The sequence below is a fragment of the Alligator mississippiensis genome, chromosome 7 (assembly GCF_030867095.1).
Source record: "Alligator mississippiensis isolate rAllMis1 chromosome 7, rAllMis1, whole genome shotgun sequence".
NCBI classification, from domain to species: domain Eukaryota; kingdom Metazoa; phylum Chordata; order Crocodylia; family Alligatoridae; genus Alligator; species Alligator mississippiensis.
Window position 1 is genome coordinate 37,963,410 of NC_081830.1, and position 24,302 is coordinate 37,987,711.

Genomic DNA, 24,302 nt, shown 5'->3' on the forward strand with positions numbered 1-24,302 from the left:
GATGGATGGGCTACCACTGAAGAGAAAACAGGCCAGGGCTTCTAGTCACGAGGCAAGCAGAACAGGTTGAGACAAGACAAGTAATTTACCTGCCATGGCTGTCTGAGGAGGAATTGCAGCTGTGAGCAACCAGATGCTTAAGTGAATGTGCCAGAAGGCAGCTGTCAGTTTCATGGTATAAGAGGGGTATAAGGGGCTCCAGATGACTATATTGTAACCAAATAACCTCCCTGGGTTTTTTTCTCTGGATCAGTGGTAGAGGGATCATATCTGGAGAAGAGGTGGAGATGTGTCTGTTTTGTTTCTAGTATTCCTTGCCTACAGCACAGACAAACTCCCTTAGAGGCACTTGGGCTGGGCTCGGGGAGAGGCTAAGCTCTGAAGAGGGTTTTTGCTGGAACTGGTGGGCTAGGCCGTCTCCAAGAGGCCGCAGTCCACAGCTCAAGCACGGAGCTACCCCATTGCAGGAGTTTGTGCAGGAAGGGATTGCGGGTCAAGAGATCACAGTGCCTTGTCCCGTCCCACCCCTGCTCCACAGAGGCTGTAATTTACTCGTGGCCTACACCACCAGCAGATTGCTAGGCTCCCCACCTCAGGTTTGCTGGCTGGTGCATCATGGAGGAACAGCTACAGCCCTATTGTTCCCTGTCACTCTGCTGAGTGGTTCTGAGACAGAAAGGACATGCAGTGTCCCTTGGTTCTGGCATCAAGACCTGAGCTAGACAGCTGTAAGAGGTAGTATTTCTCCTTACCCTTGCACCCCAGGGTACAAGTTGGCTTTCTTTGAGGGCTGATATATTTTGCAGGACTTTCCTGCCCAAAGTGTTCTTTGTTCTTGTTAGGCATGCCCCTGAGCACAAGCTGTCCTGCCAGGGGGAAGCTGGAGGGGAGGGGTTGTGCTCAGAGGACATTAGCTCACCATGGTCCTTGCTGCCTCAGCACCCCCAGTGCGGTCTCTTCCCACCCCACCTACTCAGTGTGCAAAGTGGGTATGGCTGGGTCCCCATCTCTATCAAACCTGCTTTGAGGCATTGTCTCCTCCCAAGCCCTGCTGTTCTGCTCTCTCTCTTGCCACAGGAACGGGATGCCTCGGGGGCCTCTCCACTGCATGTGGCTGCTCGTTTTGGGCATGCCGAGGTCGTGCAGTGGCTGCTCCAGGCAGGCTATGACACTGCAATGGAGACGTGTGAGGGGGCAGTTCCAGCACATTACGCCGCAGCCCGAGGGGACCTGACCTGCCTGAAGCTGCTGGTGGCTGCAGACCACAGGTATGGAGAAGCCCTGGAGTTGTGGTGCAGGACAGAGCTCTGTGCACATGGTCATTCAGTGGTCACAGGGAATCTTTCCTGCCTTCCCTACCTGATGGGCCTACCTGTCAGCTGGGAATTCACCAACGACAATATCCGCAGAGATGGCTCCACAGCCCCCTCTTTCCCACCCTGCTCCGCTGCAGGCAGGGGCCTTTCCTGGTTGGATCAGAGGCAGTGGCACGTGGCTGCATCATGCTGTGCTGTGACAGGTCTCCGTGGGCACCAACGTTCCTTGGAGACTCCAGTCACCACATACATTGGAGCAGCGCTGAGGATCTTTCATTATTTCCTTTGGAAATGGCTCCTCTCCCTAGTGCTTCTTGCTGCCAGGATGCCAGGTCATCTTCCCCTGATTTTTTTCCCCCAGTCTAACCTTCCTCTTGTTCTGATTTCATTACCCCTTGTTCCAATCCCAGCCCTAAAGCAGTGGTTCTCAGTCTTTATAAATGAGGCACCCCTTGAAAAGCCCAAGGCACCCCCTGCCACCCCTTGGAAAACAGCAGCTCTTAGTTTTCACTTGATTTTTTACTACAGAAAAATACTTGAGCAATTATTTTGTTGTAAAGAGATGAGAGACCACAACAGGCCAGAATGCTTTTAACACTATCGATTCCTATGTGAAATCTCTAGGTTTATCTTGTGAAACATGTTTACACACTTAATAGTGTTAACTTTGTCTGGTACCCAGTGACACTTCTAAAAGGACTTCAAGACACCCTAGTTGAGAATCCCTGAGCTAAAGTTTCCCTTTGAGTACCAGGAGAACAGGATGGGAAACAGTGGGCATCACAAAAAACTATGCTCTTTAGCTAATGTGCATTACAATAGGCTAATACACATTTTTCTAGTACCTCACAATGGAGGGCACCTATTCAAGAGTGCAGAGGCTGCTGGATTGAGTCTGCTGGAGCATGGCAATTACCACATTCCAACAGCTCCCCATGTCTTGTATATCTATGTCCCTGCGCTTAAAAATGGTGGGGGGGGGGCATTTGAACTAAAGCTTGTCAAATGAGCTTTAGTTCAAGCACCCCTGCTGCCTTTTTTAAGTGTGGGGATGCTGATACATGAAATGCAGCAGCACTTTAATTAGAGTGGCTCTTGGAGCTGCTCTAATTAAAGCACCACCCCCCCCGCCCCACCCCCCAAGCACATGTAAAAGTTCCCAGAGGTACTAGCTTTAATGAGCATTACCTAAAGCATATTAATGAATGTGTAGATGCATGCAGTGATACAGGGATGTGTGCCAGCCACCAGGGGGTGAGACCAGGATAGTGGTAGAGAGCCCTAGGACAGCCAAGTGCATTGGGCTCCATTGTCTTCACCCCCTCAATCCCTGAGGTTGGGGTGGAGGGAGGCAGCAGCAGGTGGTTTAGGCTGGCTGCCAGGGAGGCAGGCAAATGAGTGACAGCAGCAGAAGTTCCCACCTGCCCTAATGTTGCTGAGGCAAGGTTGGCATGAATCCCAGTGGGCTCTGTCACAAGGGGCGCAGTGAAGTAGGTACGAGGTGCCTGGAGTCCTGCTGTGATGCGGCAGGGCACGCAGAGGTATGTCAGCGATGTGGGGTTCCCACAGCATCCAGTAATGAAGGAGATCCTGGGGTTGGCTGGTATGTCAGGAGTAGGGAGCATGAGTGCTGGTGCTGTCCCTTAATGGGGATTTTGTCCAGCTGGGAGATGCCTAAGGCTGATGCAAGGCATGATTTAATGAAGTCTCTGTTAGTAAAGCTGTGGGCAAACCAAGATGGCAAGCAAACTGCTTGGTACAGGAAGATTGTGGCTACAAAATAAAGCATCAGGGGGTCAGATCATGGCCAAAGTTGAATTCTCAGCAGATGGCTTGAGTTGGGGCCTATTTTGTCCAGTCCAGTTCTCCCTTCCCCATTGGAGTGGGAAGAGCAAAGTAGCTTGGGTTACCATATGTCCGGGTTTTCTCAAACATGTCCTCTTTTTGAGTCCTCGAATCTCCATCGGGCAGTTTTATGAAATAGGAACCAATGTCTGGGGGAGGGCTATTGGAGGCAGGAGCAATGCTGGGGGAAGCTGTCCGAGTGCTGGGGTTGCAGCAGGGTGGGGGAGGCGCTTGCCCTTCCAGTGGGGAAAGGGGGTGAACAGGGGCCCTTTGAAGGCAGCAGGGACCTCCATGGCTGGGCCAATGTCTGTGCTCATGTGGGCCGGGTGGCCCCAGGAGAAGCTGCTCGGGGCACTGGGGGCATAGCCAAGCCATCTTGGTGGGGTGCTGGAGCCCCAGCCCAGGGTGAAAGGTACCACAGGCATCCCCTCTTCCCTTCAGCCTGTGCCATGCCAGACTCACTCTGCCGTTGCCCACACAAATTGGAACTGCCGCGCTCCGGCCTGGTTGGGATGGGGGCAGCTGGGGGGAGCAGGGGACTACAGGCCGGGAATGAGGGGAGCTGGCAGGGCTGGGGGGAGCAGGGGGCTGGGGGTTGGGAGCGAGGGGCACTGGCAGGGCTGGGGGGTGGGAGCAGTGGGTCAGGAGTGCGGAGGCACTGGCAGTGCCGGGGGCAGTGGCTCTGGAGTAAGTGGCACCAGCGGGGGGGGCAAGGGACTGTGCGTCATAAGTGTGGGGCATTGGCAGTGCCAGGGGGCTGTGAGTTGGGAGTGAGGTGTCCCCCTGACAGGTGTCCTCTTTTTTAGAACTGGAAATATAGTAACCCTAAGTAGTACAAAAGGTTGGGGTACAGACAGATGAATGAAGTATACAAAGCTGGCTCTCTTACTGCCAGCCAGCTGCTCCTCAGCAGCTCTTTAATGACTGCTTCTATAGTGCAGGAAATTGAAGCTGAACTGAGGCACTGCCCCAAAATGAAACAAAGCTAAATTGCCATGGTTTCCCTTTCATTTACCATAGGCCAGAAGCAGAGACACAAAGCAATTACTGCGGAGTGGTTGATCCATAGTAAGACGCCCCTCCCCATCTTAACCAGATGCAGTTTTTTGTCTGTTCATGCCCTCAGGTCTGAGGCAACCTCCAAGGGCAGGAAGCAGCTGACTTACATTCTCTCAGCACGTTTCTCATCAGTCAAATGGATTTTCCAATATGTCTGTGTTAGTTTTTCCAGGGTTATATTTCTGATTGCCTAGGGGCAGCCACTTCATTTCCTCACACCCAGCAGCAATTCCCTTTGGGAGCACTTGGTCTCGTGTTTCATACTGCACTCACTGTGAACCTTGCTCAAGATAGTGATCAGCGTCCGAGCTCTTGGTTGTGCTTCGTCTTGGGCAGCATGGAGATGAGAAGCACTAGGGAGGGGAGGGCGGTCTGTACAAAACAGGGTTCAAGGAGGGGCAGGTCAAAGTTAGATCTGTGAGGTGACTGGCTGGTGTTGGATGACTTGCAGGTATTTTTTTTTGGCGGGGGGGGAGGGGGAAGACCAGAGAGATGTATGGCAGCGATGCAATGGCAGGGGTGTGCAAACCAGGAGGGGATACAGTTCTGCAGCTGGCAGCCTCTGTCAGCTGAACGAAGTCACTGTCCCATGGAAAGTGGTATTTTTAATGCAGATGGTATCTAGGAGAGAGGGGAGGGAGAGAATAGAAAAGCAGTGCCAGTCTGCCACCTGCTGGCACCTACCAGAAAGCAAGGATAGCCCTGTGCTTGCAAAGTTTTTGGTTGGGGTTTCTAATATGGCTTAAAGGAGTTACTGTATTTATTTATATACCACGCACATCCAGATAAGATATGCGCCTTGTTTTCTCAACTGAGAATGAGGGAGAAAAGATTGTTCTTGGGAGCAGCAAACACCAAGACAAAAAGACAAAGTGTCTGCAGATGGTCCTACTGCTCCACAATTAACATTTGTTGTTTAATTCTTCACATTCATTTTATGAATGTATTTACTAAACCCAATAATCACCACATGTGTAACCCCAGCATTGACATGACGTGGTACTTTGTCTCCTCTAGTTGTAGGAACACCTGGGGCTTTACCAGCCACCACAGCCTTGCCTTAGAGATAGGGGTCATATAGCTCAGGCAGTAGAAATTTTGGATCCAGCTTGGGGGCACAGCTTGGGGGGGCGGGGCGGGGGAGAGCAAAAACTTATGGCTGCTCTGTTAACTCTCTGGCTGCTGGTTGGATGTGGACAATTCCTCCTACAGCAGCAGTGTGTGCAGCAGTAGGGTCCAACCCAGAAGCAGTTTGAGAGTGTCATTTCAGCACTTACCGGGCTACTTTCCATCCCTCCCCACCAAGCTCCATTTCATTGAGTTAAAGGGACACATTAAAGCTGGTTCTTCCAGAGGAAATGAACTGCTGGTTAGGACACTAGGCTTGGGGCCTTGGAGATGAGGGTTCAACCCCCAGCTCTGCCACAGACTTCTCTGACTGCAGGCATGCACCTTGGCTCCTCACCCTGCCCTCCCATGTTAGGGGAGTGTAAGGTGTCCCTTCAGCATGCGCAGGACCGCTTTCCCTTCCCCTACCCACCAGCCTCCTCCATTTCACTTTGTCAGAGGGATGCCCTAAAGCTGCTGCCAGGACAGACTCTGCTTCTGCAGAGTCTACTGCTAAGTTAGTAACAACACCTGTTGCAGGAGCATCTGCCAAAGGAAAGGGAAGGACCCTGTATGTGCTGGACGGGGGGGCAATGCAGTGAACCTGAAGGGCTTCTATTGACCACAACCAGCAGCCGGGGTGTGCTGTGTGCTCACTGTATTGTCCCCTGCCCAGCACATGCAGGGTTAGTTTTCCTCCTACTTTTCCTCCCAGTTCCCCCCCCCCCCCCCCCCACACACCCCTCCTGTCCCAGAAGCAGGGTATTCAGAGCTTGGCTGTATTTCCTCATTTCACATGTGCACTCCAATTTCCAGCTTCTGATTTTCAGGGGGAAAGGGTGCATGCAGTAGGTGAACTTGGTGCAAAGGATGGTCCAATGGTTAGGACCCTTGGCTGAAATTTGGGAGAGCTGGTGAATGTGTTATGGTAACAACAGTGTGGCCTTTTACTCCATATGCTTAACTTTTTGTCTGCATCAGCTGAGCTGAGTATATCCGATTGTTAGGCCAACATGCAAAAGAATGGTCTGGGGCAGTGGTGCTGGTACTTCTTCCCAGAACCTACCAGCCTGTGTGCTCCCAGCGCTGTCCTTATTCCCCAGTCCCTCAGAGGGGAGGAACAAACAGACAGTGAGAGGCTGCCTGTCGTCTTCTCCTTCCCACAAGCAGGCTGTCTGAGCATTACCTCTTGGCACTGCTCAGAGGGGGAAGGCTGTGACCCAGGACTAGGGCTGTGAGTAGCAGAAGGGTTCCAGCAAACCTGTATGGGGTTTCTTAACAAGCGCCAGTGTCAGGCAAGTCCCTCCTGGTTTGCAGTTTCCTTGTAGGTGTTTCACACCTCTGTCATTCCACTCTGCTGGTCCATCATAGTGTATCTGCATATGCACTCCAAATGTACAACCCCCCAATTTTGTCACTGCCACCTTACTCTCGTGCTTTGGGGTCAGGGGAAGCAGCCAGCTGATTGTGTCACCATCTACAGCAGGGGTGGGCAATTATTTCGGGCAGAGGGCAGTTTGCCAGGTTTTGGCAAGTGGTTGAGGGCCACATGGGTAGCCTCGCCCCTTGACAGGTACCCTGATCCCTGGTCACCATCTTGTGATCAGAAGTCCTGCCCCCTAACCCCTGGCTTCTTCCACCAGAAGTCCCTCCCCTTGCCTCCAGAAATATGCCTTTTAAAAAGGAGTTTTGCCATCTTAGAACCAGAAAAAATACCTAATTATATTCTAAAAAGTGAACATCTACAACATTCATTAACTTGATTTCAAAAAATATTTTTGTCCTGATTTACATGCGTTTGTGTAGTGTACACAGAGGTGATTGCATAGCAGCTTAAAATGAAGTCTTACTCTTGTATATTGTGCAGGAGTGGAGAGCATGGGGGTGAGTATAGGTTTGTGGGGGGCTGTGTGGGTAGGTGGGGCATGGGGGAGGGCATGGGTGTGTGTGGCAGGGTAGGTGGGAGTGTGGGTGTGGTAAGGGAGCATGTGGGTGTGTGTGGAAATATGTGGGGTGTGGGTGGGTATGACTTTTGTGGGGGGCTGTGTGGGGGGAGGGTGGCTGGGTTATGTGAAGGTGTGGGTGTGGGGGCCTGCATGTATGGCAGTGTAAGAGGGGTGTGGGTGCATGTTTATGGTAGGGTGTGCATGTGGGACTTGTCCTATGAACACCCCCCCCACACACACACACACACATATACACACATACCCCCACACACCCTCCTGGTTCTGGCCCCAGAGTACTTGCATAAGCCCCGTGCTCCAGCAGTCCAGCCATGCAGCTGGGAGCCACATGGTGCTGGAGCAGCCAGTGGCCAGCAGGACAGCAGAAAAATGGCATCTACAGGTGAGGCAGAGTGGGAGCAAGCGGGCATGCGGGGCCAGTGCCGGTGTCCTGGGGCCAGTGCCAGTGGGGCCCAGAGCAGGGTGGCAGGAGCACAGGACTCCTGCCCCACTTCCAGCACAGCCGGTGCCAGACCCTGTGCTCCTGCTGCTCCACTCTGGGCCCCGCTGGTGCTGTCTCCACACTCCCACCCAGCTGCACTGCCATGCGCCTGCTCGCTCCCACTCCCTTCCACCTGTAGCTGCCATTTTCCCGCTTTTCTGTTGGCCGCTGGCTGCTACAGCACCACATGGCTCCTGGCTGCATGGGCGGACTGTGGGACTCAGCAGGAGTCGACCTGGCCCAGCCTGAGGACTGGGGCAATCCCTGCAGTCCTCCCCCGCCTCCATGCCCCCAACTGTTATCTGAGTTTCCCTCTCCAGCACAGGGAGGTGGGAGCAGCCACAGAGGCCCAGGCCAAAAGGCTCTGCTAAGCACTGAACTTCCAGGTGGGAGGGAGCGGGGGTGGGAGGCAGCTGGGGGTGGGGCAGGGCTGGGCTGGGGGCCTTGCTTCTGGGCTGCTGATTCCTGTTGGCTCCCCCTGGGTCCTACTGCCCCTGTCTCCTGTCATCTTTGACAAGCAGGCAGGAGCAGATGAATATTCATTTTCTAATTTTTTTAGGGGCCCCGCGGGCCAGATAGAGTGGGCTGGTGGGCCAGATTTGGCCCATGGGACATATTTTGCCTGCCCCAGTCTAAAATGTCTCCATGCACACAGATATAGGAGTACCTCTGCTCCGGTGTACTATGCAAGCTTACCACAGGCCCTATTCATGTGTAATACTATGCCTTTGCGTGGGTTATGAACAGCGGGACCTGAACCTGGATCCAAAATTTCTACTGCCTGAGCTATATGACCCCTATCTCCAAGGGAAGGCTGTGGTGGCTGGTAAAGCCCCAGGTGTTCCTACCACTAGAGGGGACAGAGTACCACGTCATGTCAATGCTGGGGTTACACTTGTAGTGATTATTGGCTTTAGTAAATACAGTTATAGTATGAATGTGAAGAATTAAACAACAAATGTTAATTGTGGAGCAGTAGGAACATCTGCAGATGCTTTGTCTTTAAATAACTAACTAGCTGCTCCCTAACTGACTGTTCCCGAGTCCCAACTCCCTCTGTCTCTTGTTAGGGACCATCTCTAAATTATAACTTCTATTAGTACAACATGCTCCCCCAGATGGGGGTTTGTCAAGAGTCCCCTGTCAGCTTAAGCTCTGGTAGAGGTCAGCAGTGTGACCTCATATAGGCAGTATCCCTGACCTGGCATATCCAGTCCACGTTACCATGGTATGCAGTTCTCAGACCACCCCAAGAGGTAGCTATTATCCTCCTTACACAAGGAGAAGTTAGGATGGGGAGCTGAGGCATGTCCCTGCAGTCCACAAATTGGGGGGGGCTGGAGTGAACCTTCATCAGAGGCTTGGGGAGGAGGGTGCCAGCACTGACATCTCCCTTGTTTCTTTCCCGGCAGCTGTGTGAACAAGCAGACGCAGAGTGGATGCTCGCCCCTGTACCTTGCCTGCCAGGAGGGACACCTGCACATTGCCCAGTTCCTGGTGAAGGACTGTGTGGCCAACGTGCACCTCAGCGCACACGATGGCATGAGTGTGCTGCACGCTGCGGCCTGGGGTGGCCACTACCCCTTGGTGGTCTGGCTGGTAATCCTGCTATGGGTACTGCTGGGAAGCTGGAACCAGGCAGCACTTCTAAAAGCCCTTCCTGAAGGCTCCCACACATGAACCTTGTCAAGATTGTAGGCCATTTTTGGAGATACATCTCTTAGCCTAGATATGCATTAGCCTTGCCATGAGTCAGATGGAGCCAGTCAGCTTCCCTGTCCTCACAGGGCTCTTTGAGATTCTCCCATGACAGGGCTGAAGGAATGCGCTGTGTATTAGATTACTAGTAGGGAGCCAGGAAAAGCAGTTTGATTGCATTTACCTTGACTGGTGCAACTGAATGCCAGGAAAAGAGATCCCTTCTCCCTTTTAGAAGGTCAGGAGTGGCTTTTGGGGATAACCTTATCCTCCCTTCAGACTTAGTTTTACCAGGTCTAGTGTTTTGGTAGACTGTCCAGGGGCACAAGCAGGGTGTTTCTGGAGCCAATATCCTGAGTGTGTGTCGCCACTCTTGTCCTGGGGAATGCTTTACACAAAGCAGGGAGTTGCTTTCCTGGAAGCTCCTAGGTGCCACAACAATATAAATAATACACGTCTTAAGACTTGTTGCTGCCAGAAGCTGAGTTTGACTTCTGACTCAGCTTAGTCCCTGAAACAAGATACCATCAGAGCCTCAAGTCAGTGCTGTTTCACTTTTCACCGGGAGCAAGGTGACCTCATAAGCATAAAGTGGTATTGTACATTCCCATGCAGTGGTGAGTTTTCCCTGGCTTTAAAAGAAGACCTCAGCAAACTTAAACTAACAGTTCCCTTGAAAACAGCATTCACCCTGAAAATAGCTTGTCCTGTATAGCTGCTTTTTCCACTGTTGATGTTACCAAACAGCAAATTTGAAACTCAAAACCAATCTCAGAATCTGTTTGTTAATAAAAGCAACTCATGGAATCTGGGGACTGCGTGAGGTTGAAGCTGTCATGTTTTACTCCTGGCTACTCTGCCTCTGTGTTATAATAAATTGCCACCCACAAGGCTGTTCTGCATTTATCTTAATAGCCTATGCTCCAGGCTGCTCTGCCTGAGATCCTGCAGCTTATTTGGGATGTAGATGTCTCTACTTGGTATTGAGACTCGTGGCCCAAAATATCCCTAGGAGACTATTCTAAGAAACAGGCCTCTCAGGCAGCTGGATGGCACCACGGCACTATTCAGAGGAGGTAGCAAACCGGTAAGGAGTGCCTCAGCTCAGTATTCATCCTGCAACCTTCAAGGCCCCGGTTTGATGTTTCCATGGGGTTTATTGGTCACAGATGTCTAACACAGCATGGGTGAATGGGGTGTCTTGGCACTGGGGACCTCAGCACTACTGCAGGGAAGAACAGAGAGTGTAGATGTAGATGTCTGCCTTGTCTCCAGCCGCCAACTGCTGCCAGTCCACTGTGCTTCAAGGAAGGGAATCACTGCTCTGATATGGAGAGACCAGGCTTTGTAGGAGGGGAGGATATAATAGGTCTGTCCCCAGGAAAGTGCCCATCCCAGCACCAGCTCTTAACCTACCCCTGTTGTCCTTTTGCAGGTAGCTTTCACAGACATCAACCTCGCTGCACAGGATGAGGAGGGAGCCACTGCCCTGCACTTTGCAGCCAGGGGAGGTCACGCTGCCATTGTGGACAGGCTCCTCCTGATGGGGGCTGTGATAATGAGGGACCACTGGGGAGGGACCCCCCTGCATGATGCAGCTGAGAATGGGCAGCTGGAGGTAAGCTGTGTGAGGAGGCAGGGGGAAGGGCTTGCCAAGGGCTCCTGTGCTGTTGGGGCTCTCTTATCCTATGGCATTTTTCTCCCACCCCTTTTGTCCTGGGACTTCCTGATCACCAGGGCATCTCAAAGGCCTGCCTTGACTACTGGAACTGGTCCTGCTGTGACTGAAACTGATTGCCAGTTAGTACACATTATCTAAGGCCTTGTCTATGCTCCCCTGCTTCAGGCACCAGAACTCTGGAGGCTGCTTCTGCCACCCAGTCCTGAGAGCTGCAGCTGTGACACCAGAGCCGAAGGTGCACCCTGGGAGGGCACATGTGGGTGAAGGGATTGTGACAGCCCTTGAAGGTGCATCAACATGATATGCATGCCACTGTGTGGCTACCACTAGCAGCAGGAGCTTCCTCAGCTCAATAGCGGTGGCATAATTCTCCCAGCAGGGTTGCTACAGCAAATCCACACCTGATGTTAACTGGAGTCATGCTGGCAGGTCTTTGTAGAGTCAACTAGACCTGATACAGATTGGAGCAAACCTCTGCAGAATGTCTCTGTTAGCACTTGCAGCCTTGTGAGCTGATGTGTTAACTCTTGATCAATTCACTGGAGTTAGAATGAGGCCAAAACTATAGTCTAAGCATCTGAGTGAGAAAAATGCCCATATTTTATTTCCCCCTTATGCATAGTTTTCAAACTGGGATAAGATATCAGTGTCCTAATTGAAAACCTTGCCATGTCTTAACATTCTTAAGGTTTTCATGGGTGATGGGGGTGTTTTCCATGTAGAAATGGAAACTGGGACTTTTCTGAGACCCCCAAAGCTGGAGTCTCCCAAATAAATTTTATCAGATACCTGTCATGTCCCCTGGATGAATGGATGAACAACAGCAGAGATGAGGAAGGTGGTAAATCTGCCAGGTGAAGTTTAAATTGAGTAAATTAAGCTGGGAACATGGTGATGCTTTAGTTAAAATATTAAAAAGAATGTAAAAACATTAAAAAGAGGCTGAGAGACAACACAAAGTGGGAAGCAGCATTTTTGACCCCAAGCATTAAAATAATGCAGCCCTGCTCCATAAATGGAAATTTTTAAATATTTTGCCGTACGGTTTTTGAGCCTTTAGGGTTGGGGTTTTCAGACTCTTCTCCACAATTGTGAGGGCAGAAAACTGACTTTTAAACAATAGAGGCTATGGTAACTCTCTAGGGCAGCAGTTTTCAACTAGGGGTCCGCAGCCCCCTGAGGGGCTGCAAGCAGGTTTCAGGGAGCCATTCTGGCCCAACCCAGCCCCGGGAGGAGCTGCTGCAGCCCGCTGGGGCTGAGGAGAGTGTCGAGGAAGAGGCAGGGTCCTGCAGCCTCCATCTTGCAGATGACACTGTGGGCGGGCAGGCGAGACTCTGCATTGCTGCTGCTCAGGTGAGTGGGGCCTCAGGAAGAAAAAGATTAAGAACAGCTGGCTGCTCTAGGGCACTCACTGCTTAGCGCCACGACCCTGTGGCATGTACATCTGACCAGGTCTGCACAAAGGTGGCCACTGTCTCAGCTGAATGCTAAGCTGAAAGAGTTGTAGCTGTGACATTGTTCTATGCTTACCATTACAGCCTATGCTACAGGCTTGCGGGGAGGACCTTGGGAGATGAGTGTAAGTAGCCAACACCAAACACCTGATCCGCCTTGTTCGGGGAATTGTGTGCCTCACTCACTCATTTCCCAGTGGCCCTCCTGAACATTTCCCCAGGGCACCCAGGAGCTGTTCAAATAAAAGGAACATCTTGACAAGATTCGTGGTCAGGATATCCCACTTGAACCTCAGTCTTGGTCTAGCTTCTGTATCTACATATATGGCCATGATTCCTATTCAGTAGGGTTTGCTTGGGCTGTATTCCAACCCTGTTGGAAATCGAACTCCTTGCACCCCCTTGTGGCAATTTCTGCTTATTTCAGATGAAGGTCTGGGTAGATGCACAGAGAAGTGTTGGGCAGCTACAGCAAGGGGATGAAAGACCCTCTGTGATCATGCTGTGTTTTGCTGTTTGTTGACAGTGCTGCTGGAATTTGGTTTCCCATGGCATAGACCCAGGTCTCCGAGATGAGGATGGTTACACCGCGATGGACCTAGCGGAATACAATGGACACAGACAGTGTGCTCAGTACCTGCAGGAGGTGGAGAAGCTGGTAATAAACCATGGTCTTTCACCACTATGACACCATCATCAGGAGTCACTGCTACTTCAGGGTCATTGAAAATGGGCAATGCCAAAATGGTGTTCAGACTCTGAGTGTCTTGACATGCAGCCTCAGCCCTTCTGAGGAAGGAACGGGTTAGTACAAACTACCCTACTGGTGCCCTCCTCTCTCAAAAGGGCAGCAGCCTTGAAGCAATACAGAACAGAGCTGGGAATGCCACAGTTCTGGGCACTGTGGAGGGGCACTGGGAGGGGTGAAGCAGGGTCCCTGCGCAGGGCCCGGTCACTGCATAGGCTGTGGGACGCATACAGATGAGGTAGAATGTTTGTAGGAGTGGGGGTGGGGGAGGGGGAAAGGGTGGGGGAAGGGAGAGAACCCCATTTCCGATGGGACAATTAAAAGTGGATCTCAGACAGATCTGTCCACTACCCCAGGTTTCCCTTATGAGCACTGTGTTGAACCCCAGGCTCTTCCATGAAGTCTCCTGATATTTTTCAAAGTATTTGCAAGTCCCCAGTGGAGGCAATGTCAATAGTACAAGTATCAAGGGCTCAAACTGGTCCATATGGGCCTGGGGTGGTCTGAAGCTACACAGACAAATACGAATATACCTCCTCTGCTTGTGCTTGTAGGGAGGCTGTTAGACGGGCCAAAGCTACCGTGGAGCTGAGGATGGCAACCCAAGTAAAAGACAACAAGAAATTGTTTTTTAGATATATAGGGAGTAAAAGGAAGACCCAGGGAGGAATAGGACCCCTGCTAAATGGGCAGAAGCAATTGGTGACGGACAGGGGGGACAAGGCTGAACTCCTCAACGAGTACTTTGCCTCAGTGTTCCTAAGCGAGGGGCAGGACAAGTCTCTCACTGGGGTTGTAGAGAGGCAGCAGCAAGGCGCCAGACTGCCATGCGTAGACCCTGAGATGGTGCAGAGTCACTTGGAAGAACTGGATGCCTTTAAGTCGGCAGGCCCGGATGAGCTCCATCCGAGGGTGCCGAAGGCACTGGCCGACATCATTGCAGAGCCACTGGTGGGAATATTCGAGCGCTCGTGGCGCACGGGCCAAGTCCCAGAGGACTGGAAAAGGGCCAGCGTGGTCCCCATTTTCAAGAAGGGTAGGAAGGAGGACCCGGGCAACTATAGGCCAGTCAGTCTCACCTCCATCCTTGGTAAAGTCTTTGAAAAAATTATCAAGGCTCACATTTGTGAGAGCCCGGCAGGACAAATTATGCTGAGGGGAAACCAGCATGGGTTCGTGGCAGGCAGATCATGCCTGACCAATCTAGTCTCTTTTTATGACCAGGTTACGAAATGCCTGGACACAGGAGGAGGGGTGGATGTCATATACTTAGACTTCAGGAAGGCCTTCGATATGGTATCCCACCCCATACTGGTGAACAAGTTAAGAGGCTGTGACGTGGATGACTACACAGTCCGGTGGGTGGCGAATTGGCTGGAGGGTCGCACCCAGAGAGTCATGGTGGATGGGTCGGTTTCGACCTGGAAGGGTGTGGGCAGTGGGGTCCCGCAGGGCTCGGTCCTTGGACCGATACTCTTTAATGTCTTCATCAGTGACTTGGACGAGGGAGTGAAATGTACTCTGTCCAAGTTTGCAGATGACACAAAGCTATGGGGAGATGTGGACACGCCGGAGGGCAGGGAACAGCTGCAGGCAGACCTGGACAGGTTGGACAAGTGGGCAGAAAACAACAGGATGCAGTTCAACAAGGAGAAATGCAAAGTGCTGCACCTAGGGAGGAAAAACGTCCAGCATGCCTACAGCCTAGGGAATGGCCTGCTGGGTGGCACAGAGATGGAAAGGGATCTTGGAGTCCTAGTGGACTCCAAGATGAACATGAGTCGGCAGTGTGACGAAGCCATCAGAAAAGCCAATGGCATTTTATCGTGCATCAGCAGATGCATGACGAATAGGTCCAAGGAGGTGATACTTCCCCTCTATCGGGCGCTGGTCAGACCGCAGTTGGAGTACTGCGTGCAATTCTGGGTGCCACACTTCAAGAAGGATGCGGATAACCTGGAGAGGGTCCAGAGAAGGGCCACTCATATGGTTAAGGGCCTGCAGACCAAGCCCTACGAGGAGAGACTAGAGAAACTGGACCTTTTCAGCCTCCGCAAGAGAAGGTTGAGAGGCGACCTTGTGGCTGCCTATAAGTTCATCACGGGGGCACAGAAGGGAATTGGTGAGTATTTATTCACCAAGGCGCCCCCGGGGGTTACAAGAAACAATGGCCACAAGCTAGCAGAGAGCAGATTTAGATTAGACATTAGGAAGAACTTCTTCACAGTTAGAGTGGCCAAGGTCTGGAATGGGCTCCCAAGGGAGGTGGTGCTCTCCCCTACCCTGGGGGTCTTCAAGAGGAGGTTAGATGAGTATCTAGCTGGGGCCATCTAGACCCAGCACTCTTTCCTGCTTATGCGGGGGGTCGGACTCGATCTATTGAGGTCCCTTCCGACCCTAACATCTATGAATCTATGAATCTATGAACAGGACACCCAAAGGTGTGGTCCCTTCTTAACCCCTCTCTCCTCAAACCCAGCCCCTGCCAGCATGCCAGTGTCTGGGGGAGGTGGGGTAGGGAGGACTGTTTCAGAAGCAATTGCTTTCAATGCATTTCTGCTCATAGGAATTAAACACGCCCAGAAGAGAGGCCTAGGAACATTGCTCTGGGGCTGTTTGGTACATAAAATGGCACATTAAGACCTGGGCTCTACCCAGAGCATCTGCTGACACTGGGGCATATGTGGGTGCCTAATACCCACCAGTTTGTGAGCAATAAGCTTCTTCACCAGGGGCTGGGGGAGCCTGGGAGGACCCCCCCTCATGTGTGATGCTGTCTAGAATTCAGTGCTGTCTGGGTTGGTGAGGGAGGGCTGGAGCTACAAGAAAGGTGACTGGGTTAATAGTAATGCACGTATGTACACCTGTGAACTGGTACACCCTGTCACACTACAAGCCTGTGAGCATCAGCCTCAAAAGCAAAAGGAGACAGGGGAATTAATAGAATCAAAGTGTACTAGCCCTAAAGACTGTGCCTCTCTGTCTGTACCCTGGCTCTCCCCTCTCTCATGCCTCGAATCCTTGTTTTCTTTTCTTTCTTTCCCACTGCCTGTTTTCCCCTCAGCACCTCAATTCCTCCCCACCCTGCAGCATTGCCATGCTGGGAAGGCCAGGCACTCTTTGTTCATGGGTGAGCAGGTGAGCATCTGTCTCCCTCCCTGAGCTGCCTGCCTCCTTAACAAGGCAAGAGACATCCTGTAGAAACCTGAGTCAAAGCTCACTGACATTGGGGAAGGACTTGCATGGACTCCTATGGGCTTTGGGCTCAAGAAGCAGACTACCATGCTGCTCCCACTGGGGCAGAGGCAGTGCTGGGGGCAGCGCAGGATGTGTTCTGATGCCTCTGGATTCTTGTATAGCTATAGGCAGGTAAGAGGCTAAATCCACTGTTTATGGTGAGGGCAGTTGGCTCAGGAACACTCCTGCTCGCTGGGCCTGAGTCGCTACCAGCCCGCAGAGCCTCCTGGTACTCATAGAATTTGGAGCCCTCCCTGCCAGGCAGGTTGGTAGTGTGGGAGAGGGAACTTTGGTGTGCATGTCCTGGCACTGACATGGCAAGGCCTGCTCTTGTTAGGCTTGGTGTGAGGACTGACTTGGCGCTTTCACGGGGGGGTCACTCATAGGATTACCTACAAAGTAGGGCTTGTTTACAACAGTCATCCTTAGCAGGAGAGAATGGCCTGAAAGTGGGGAAGGAAACCAAGGGATCTCAGTGGAGGGGGCTGGGGAACACCTGGGTATAAACTGTATATGTACCACAAGGAGTGAGGAATGGTACGTACTGGGCGGGGGTGGTAGAGAAGGGTGAAATAATTTCTTGTTGCACCTTGGACCCCAGAGTGTGGCAGGGGTGTGGGCATGACTGGGGATGGATGAGGGTGCTTGTCAGGATGGTTCAGGAGAACAGGCAGTAAGGGTGGGAGGGGAGCATAAGCCAGTTTGTGTCTCTGGGGAGCATAAGCCAATTTGTCAATAGGGAGGAGTCTGATTGGGTTATTAATCCCTTGGCATGTTGGGGGCCATCTAGTGACCTGCCCCCACCCTAAGCCTTGTATCCTCGTCTCCCACAGATGCCAGCGACTTGCAAATGCACCACTATCAGCCCCTCCTGTGACATGGTAACTATAGGTGTGTGCTGGTCCCATTTTTCCAGTCCTCACTGCCAGCTGGAGGTCAGGTGAAGAGGGTAGGGCCAGTCAGCTTGGCAAGTATGCTGCCCCAGCTAGCATCCAGCCACAGAGCCCAAGGAATTCAATCTGCCCTCCCTCCAGCTTAGGGAGCTATTTCTGGTTGGCTGTTAACAGATGGGAACGTTTTCAGGCCTGGTCTTGGCCAGATCGATGGGAAGTGAAGGCTGGGCTGGCTGTGCTGGGGCCTGTTCCATTTCTGAGGCCTTTTGAAGCAATGAGGACACTGGAAGGCTCATTCTGCTGAGAGGGAAATGAGGAGCTGCTGCTGCTATGGAGAGCACAAGAGCTCCACCAAAGTGCTCATTTTACAGGGCTTTCTGCAAGCCCTTCTCTTAGCTCCCAAAGGGAGTAGCTGCAGCCTGCCAGAGTAGCCTTGCCATCCTGCTGCCAGAGACCTGAAAAGTTGGCTCTTGAAATCCTGGCTGGGCTCTTGGGTTTTCTGGAAATTGTTTCCTGAACAAAGCATGGTGAATCCTTGCCCCACGCCTGAGATCTGGAGCAGGTGCTTCTAAAACCAGAATCCTCCATCCCCACTGAATTTCCAGCTGAAATGTTGATGGAGAAAATCTCTCCGCTGTGGTTGGAGATGCTGAGAAGCAGCATGCTGCCCGCTTGCCTTGCTGTGGGCCTGGCCCTTGGGGCCCTATTTCTTGGCAGCTTTCCGCCTCTTCCTTGTTGTCTGGCAGAACAAGCCTTAAAATCATACTTTTGATCTGAGACAGGCTCCACCACACAGTATTACCCAAGCTGCAGTGTTCATATGTTCTCTATTCCTTCTAGTGGTGAGTTTCCCAGCAGTATTTTACCAAATGAGCTGCCTTATCCCAGAGAGACCCTACCTTTGCTTCATGAACTAGCTAATAGGAGGCATCTTTGTGAAAAACAGCTCATGCAGATCTCATGGACATTGCTTGTACAATATTGTGGCTCAGACAGGGCAACTCCTTGAGCAGGAGACTTGGAGGGATGTGCTTTGTTTGTTTCCGTGCCTCTTGGAAAAAGGAAACTTCACAGGAAATAGTTAAGATTAAGTGCAGTTTGCTGCAATTCAGTGAGTCCCCAGAACACAATGGCGTGTACCAGTACCTATATACCTGGAAACAAATAGGTCAGAAGTGCAGCCTAGTCCCCTCAAGCCCATTTGGGAAAGCAAAGGCTGGGAGGACATTGCTATCGTAGCCTGTAAGGGCCAGTACATTGCACAGCAGCCCTCTACTTGGGTACACACATAGTTATACACTTTCAGAGCGAAGTGAAAGGGTCTTGTTTATGACAAAGGAGGGTCATTTTAAAAAAGGGGATGTTATACCATCTGGGACTTTATACCATGCCATCAGGAGGGAAAGGACAGATTTCAACACCTGCTCAATTAACCTGAGACAGGCAGATGCTTCACAAGAAGGCCATGTCCCCTTGTTTATACTAAGTATTCCATCAATATTGCAGTAAGCAGCATCAGCTTCCTCTCTGCTGGTACTCCACAGCCTGTTTGTGTGCTGAGGAAGGCACTGGATGGATGGAGCACTGGCACAGTCTGGTTGCAACTAAGTCGTGTCATTCTAGTGCTATTCAAAATCCACTGGGGAGGAGGCTAGTGGATCTCAGACACCAGCTATGGGCACTCTGAGTTTGGAGCAGATGTTGAAATAAAGAACAATATGGACAGTTTTTAAGGCATAGGACCATATTGCCTGCAAGTATAAATCAGTAGACCTCTGTATCAAAGCCATTGTAATCAGACTGACCTACCCAAGTGAAAGATCTGGCCAGCAACCATCGAAAAAATGCTAGGTCAAAAATGTCATACTTGGATACTGAAGTAAGTCCAGGATCTGCATCCACACTGAAGCATGTAAACAGGTGATTTTTTTCAGATGGACCAGCAGCTCCTAGTGAATTCAGTTTTGGTAAGGGTGCCCTTACATTGTCTTGGCACTGCTAAGCCTAAAGTCCAGGCCTGGGAGATAACACCCACCTGTGACACATGGCCACAACCATGGTGACCTTTCTTGGAAAGGATAAAGCTTTAGTGTGTCTTTCTCCATGTACCCCATCCTGCACCAGCTGGAAACACAGAGCCCTGTGCCTACATGAACTTTTGACAATCCTGGATTATCTGTGCTAACAGCTAAAGATATTGCAAGTCAAGGATAGGGTGAGATGTTCTTCCCAGTGTGGGGTCAAGGTGATGCTGTAAGAAACTGGGCTCTGTGTGGATGGTGTGCCATGCTCTGTCATTGCTGTAATTAGCCCCATTGTACACTGCCTTCTGTGTGTGGACAGGATTGCTCATCAGCCTCTGGAGTAGAGTTACATGTTCCTTTCAGCACCGTTGACACCTGCTTTCATCCCATTTCCTCTTAACCAGCCCTGTCTTTGTTCCATCATATGCCATGTATGTCCCATATATTTATAAAGTCTTCGCAGCCAGCACTCCAGCCATGCCCTCTGGCAGAACTGGGAGTGCCAGCCACAGCCAGGATTCCTTCAGTAGGGCTGAGAGCTGCTCCTATGGAGAGAGTCTAGAGTGCCCCATGCTGGGCATGGCTGCATTGTCATTAGATTTCTAAATCTTGGGTACAATGTACCATTCATTTCTCTGGTATTTTTCTTCTCTAGTTCTTCATATCCATTACTATTTCTAGCCTGGAATATAAACACAAAGCCTGGAGGCATGGGGAGCTGGTGGTAAAGTAGCTTTAATCCCTCTTATGGACCCCCTGTAGTTCTGGAGCAGTCCAGTGCAGGCAATCTGATCCCTGTCATAAATTTAGGGCAGCCTCAGAACCATTTTACTTTATCCCTGACTCAATAGTGCTGTTCCACCTGTCAGGAAGCTGTAAGGTGGCTCTGTCTTATACTGCCATAATTTTTTCATGCACTTCATGATTGTGAATACTGCAATGCACTTTAGTAGAATAAAGGATCCCACAGACCCTTGGCTCATGACTGCAGGATGTGCTCAAAACAGGAAATGACAAATGAGGCAATCTCATTTTCAGTCTGATCCAAAATGGTTCCACTAGAGTTTGAGGGACACATCACCAGTCCCAACTCTGCTTTGGATCCTTTGAGTGAAAGATCTGTTGTTAGAATTTAGTGGCACTAGACTTTGAAGAAGTGCAGGAACCGGGGCCTATTATTTGATCCTTGTTTATTGATAAGATCGCTGTGCAATGCCAGGGGGCCAGTGCCTGGGATGGTAGAATAATGGTATCTGGGGCACTGACTGGTAAGGAGAGGGGAGAGTTCTGTTGCTGAACCCGTAACTGAATCTCGGCGTGCTGATAATCACCCTGGGTGCTTTGACCTCCCTGGTTCATGATTTTATTCCAACCTCTCGATTGAGTTACGTGGCTGTAACTGATCTCTGCTAATGTGTCTGATCCATGTATAATATATGGTGGCCAGGCGAGGAGGCACACATGCCACTGCATAACAGTAACAAAAGTCAGGCACGGTAGGAATGTGATAATGCAGATTCCACTGCTGCACAAGGCTGCAGGGCAGATTTTTCAAAGGCATCAACAGGCATTAGCTGCTTAATGCTCACTGACTTCCAGTGGGATCTGGGTGCCTAAAGGGGTAGAGAGATGTAAAGATTGTATCCATATCAGTGGATGGTGATATAAGCTGTTGCCACATATTTGTTACATCTGTCTGCCTCTGTACTGATACAAATGTAGAAAAACATTTTAGTCATCAACCTATTTTATTCAGAATTAAATCTACAGCAGTTCAGCTGCCTTATATCTGTATGCTCCTATAGTGATGCAGTGGTTACATCATAGCAGCTGTTGCTTGCTCCAAGTGGCTGCTGCCCCCCTTTAAAGGGGTTAAGGGTTACATTTGTCCACAGCCTAACCTTTGTCTCTTGAACATCCTAGTAGGTGGATGTAATGAATCTGCCTTGTTGGAGATTTCCAGAAACATAGGATCACAGGAAAGCAGGGCTGGAAGGGACCTCAGAAGGTCTCTCTTCCAACCCCCTGCTAAAGGCAGTATCATCCCTGACTAAACCATCCCAATCAAGTGTCTCTCCAGCCTGCTCTTAAAAAAATTCCAGGGATGGAGATATCACAGGGTGTCTGGGTCACCTGTTTGAATACTTAAGCATTCTCATGCTGAAAGAACAAAGATATGCTCATGATGCTCTAGATCTGCTTGATCCTGTGCTAGTGCAGGGCATGGCAATAGATGATTGCTGGAGGTTCCTACCAATCCTAAAAAACCTCTCCCTAGCCATAAAACCATTGTAACCAGATTTAATAGGTACAGTGCAAAGGGACTGAACCTTACTATCAGCCTCCATCAAAGCTGCTGAGTCCTACAAACTATACCTGGGATCAAGGGTTTCCACATCTGTCCTGATTTGCCTGTGGGTCACAAGTGCTGAGGAGAACAGGCATCCTGCTTCCCACTTCTCCAGTAGACTGGGGCTACTGTCAGCACTTCACACTTCTCCTCAGCTCTTAACACTGGCTTCATAAAGATGATTGGATTAAATTCAAGGTCTTGGTCCTTATGGGGATAAGGACTATGATTATCCTCTGGCACAGTGCAACTGCCTGCCTTCTGTCACAAGGCTGAGATTTATCTCTGTGGGGGACAGAGCATTTTTAGAGTCTGTTTTGAGACTGTCAGGATGGGGCGACCTCTCTCAAGACTTCAGGCCATTCCAGGCTTCTCCACCTTCCACTGCAAGTATAGGGCATACCTCTGCAACCTGCCTTTCCTAAGACAAGCCTGCAGCACAGTGTCCACACAGCCCTACCCTGAAATCCATTGGTGATGCATAAGGGTGCACGTGGGAGCCAGGAGCAGCTCTCAGCAGCAGCTGTGTCCAAGTGCTGTGTAATGGGTTAATTGTTTAACAGATATAAGTAGAAGATAAATATTTTTAAATTATATTTGCACCCCTAGACCAGGATAGAATAGGATAGGATAGGATGTATTTGCTGCCTCCCCCCCACCCCCCAGTGGGTGCTTGAGGGAGCACTACCTATCCTCACTATCTTTTGTAGAGCACTGTCTGTCCTGCCCCTTCCTCACATGAACCAAGCCAGAGTTTTGCCACAAACAACCGTTCTAGTTCCACAGTGCCCTGTGCTGCCCTCTGAAGGGTCTGCTGTCTGACAGGGAATCATTGCTATGTCATTAATACAAATGGCAGGATTCATGTGCCCATTGGTCTTACCCTGATCCACTGATCAGGGGTGAGGTCAATAATGGCTATCAGTCTGGGATGGAGAGTCCAGACCTGGCATGATGGGGGCAAACCAAATGGGGAAATAGTTACCACAGACAGGTCAATCCAACTCAGCCATTTACCTTCTGAACAATGAAGATACCTGGTCTTCAGGGGCCTTTGTACACATCACAAAATTGGCCTTTAAAGTGGCTTAAATGCCCTTTTGCACCACTTTAATTGCGGTGCTGTTTGTATGTTTGGCAGTGTATTCGGCTTTAATGGCATTGCTGTTTGCACACTGGGTGGCATATTCCACTTTAAATGACTTTGGTATGTAGCAAGATGAAACACCTCTAAGGTGTTTCAGTTTGCTATCTAACAAAGTGCAGCAGTGCACAGGGCACTGGAAGCTGATCTGCTCAGGGGAGCTTGGGCTTGGTGGGCTTCCAGCGCCCCGTGCACCATCCCTGCCACCTTCTCCCGCTGCCAGCACACCCAACCGCCCTCCTGCCACCTTGCTGCTCTGCCCCAGGGGAAAGTCGGCCATTCCAAGGAAGTCCCGTGGGGTGGGAAGGCAGCAGGAATGGTACAGGGGTGCTGGAGCTTGCCTGCCTTTCCCACAGTGGTGGGGTGGGGGTGGGGGTGAGCTGCTGCTGGATCGCATAGCCCCTGAACTGTTGGGGAATCCACTGCTTTCCTCTGTGGTAGTGGCAACCCCCAGCTGGCACCTGCCCACTGGTACCTGGCCTGGGTGGTCCCCAGGGGTGTCACAGCTGCAGAGGGAAGCACTGGGCCCTGCATAGCTCAGGGGCTGTGCGACCCAGGGGCAGCTCATGCAGGCAGGCTCAACTGAAGAAAAAATAAAAAACCGTCGAGGAGCCTGATCTTTTTTTTTCTCCCAGAGCCTGCCTGCCTGCCTGAACTGCATGGGGGCCCAAGTGCTTCCCTCCATGGCTGCTGGGGGAGGGGGAGCAATGCTTCTCTCTGCAGTTGTGGCACCCCCCAGGACTGCCTGGGCCAGGTGCCAGCAGGCAGGTGCTGCCTGGGGGAGCTGTTGCCACCCTGGAGAGAAGCACTGGTCCCCCTGCAGCTGTGGAGGGAAGCACTGGGCCCCCGCACAGCTCAGGTACCACTTGGCCTGCCAGCAGCTTGCCCCCCTCCCCCGCCCACCACCACCGGAGAGGCAAGTAAGCTCTAACAATTGGGATCCCACCCTTGTGTACATGCCATGGGGATTTAGTTCAGTTTAATTCTCCCTAAATAGAAATAATGGAAATGGTGGGTTTTTAAAAATCCACCATTTCAATTTAGGGAGAACTAAACCCCTGTGGTATGTACAAGCACCCCAGATTGGTGCTTCTGGGCCTGCAAGTTCAGCAGTGTCCTTGGAGTCACCTGCCCTTCTCCCTTGTGCAGGGCTCTGAAGTACAAAGGGGGCATGTAGCTCCTACCCTTCTTCAGTTCCTTCTGACTACTGATGGCACAGCAAGTCCAGAGCAATTTGCTCTGTGTGTTTTGTCCTTTGCCTCTTCACAGTCTCTTTTCCTAGGTGCACCTCTAGTGCTGTT

At 51.1% G+C, this 24,302-nt stretch overlaps 1 protein-coding gene across 3 annotated transcripts in view; it reads left to right on the top strand.

Moving 5' to 3' along the window:
• Positions 1 to 24,302, top strand: part of ESPNL (espin like) — a 40,048-nt gene that overhangs the window by 2,443 nt on the left and 13,303 nt on the right. The window contains exons 2-5 of one of the 3 annotated variants that reach the window (XM_059730838.1): positions 1,078 to 1,268; positions 9,185 to 9,386; positions 10,906 to 11,088; positions 13,132 to 13,263. In XM_059730838.1, coding sequence (XP_059586821.1) covers positions 1,078 to 1,268; positions 9,185 to 9,386; positions 10,906 to 11,088; positions 13,132 to 13,263 — 708 coding nt within the window. Of the gene's footprint in view, positions 1 to 1,077; positions 1,269 to 1,301; positions 1,649 to 9,184; positions 9,387 to 10,905; positions 11,089 to 13,131; positions 13,264 to 24,302 lie in introns of those variants that run through there. The other 2 variants (XM_059730839.1, XM_059730840.1) reach the window with 2 other exon arrangements.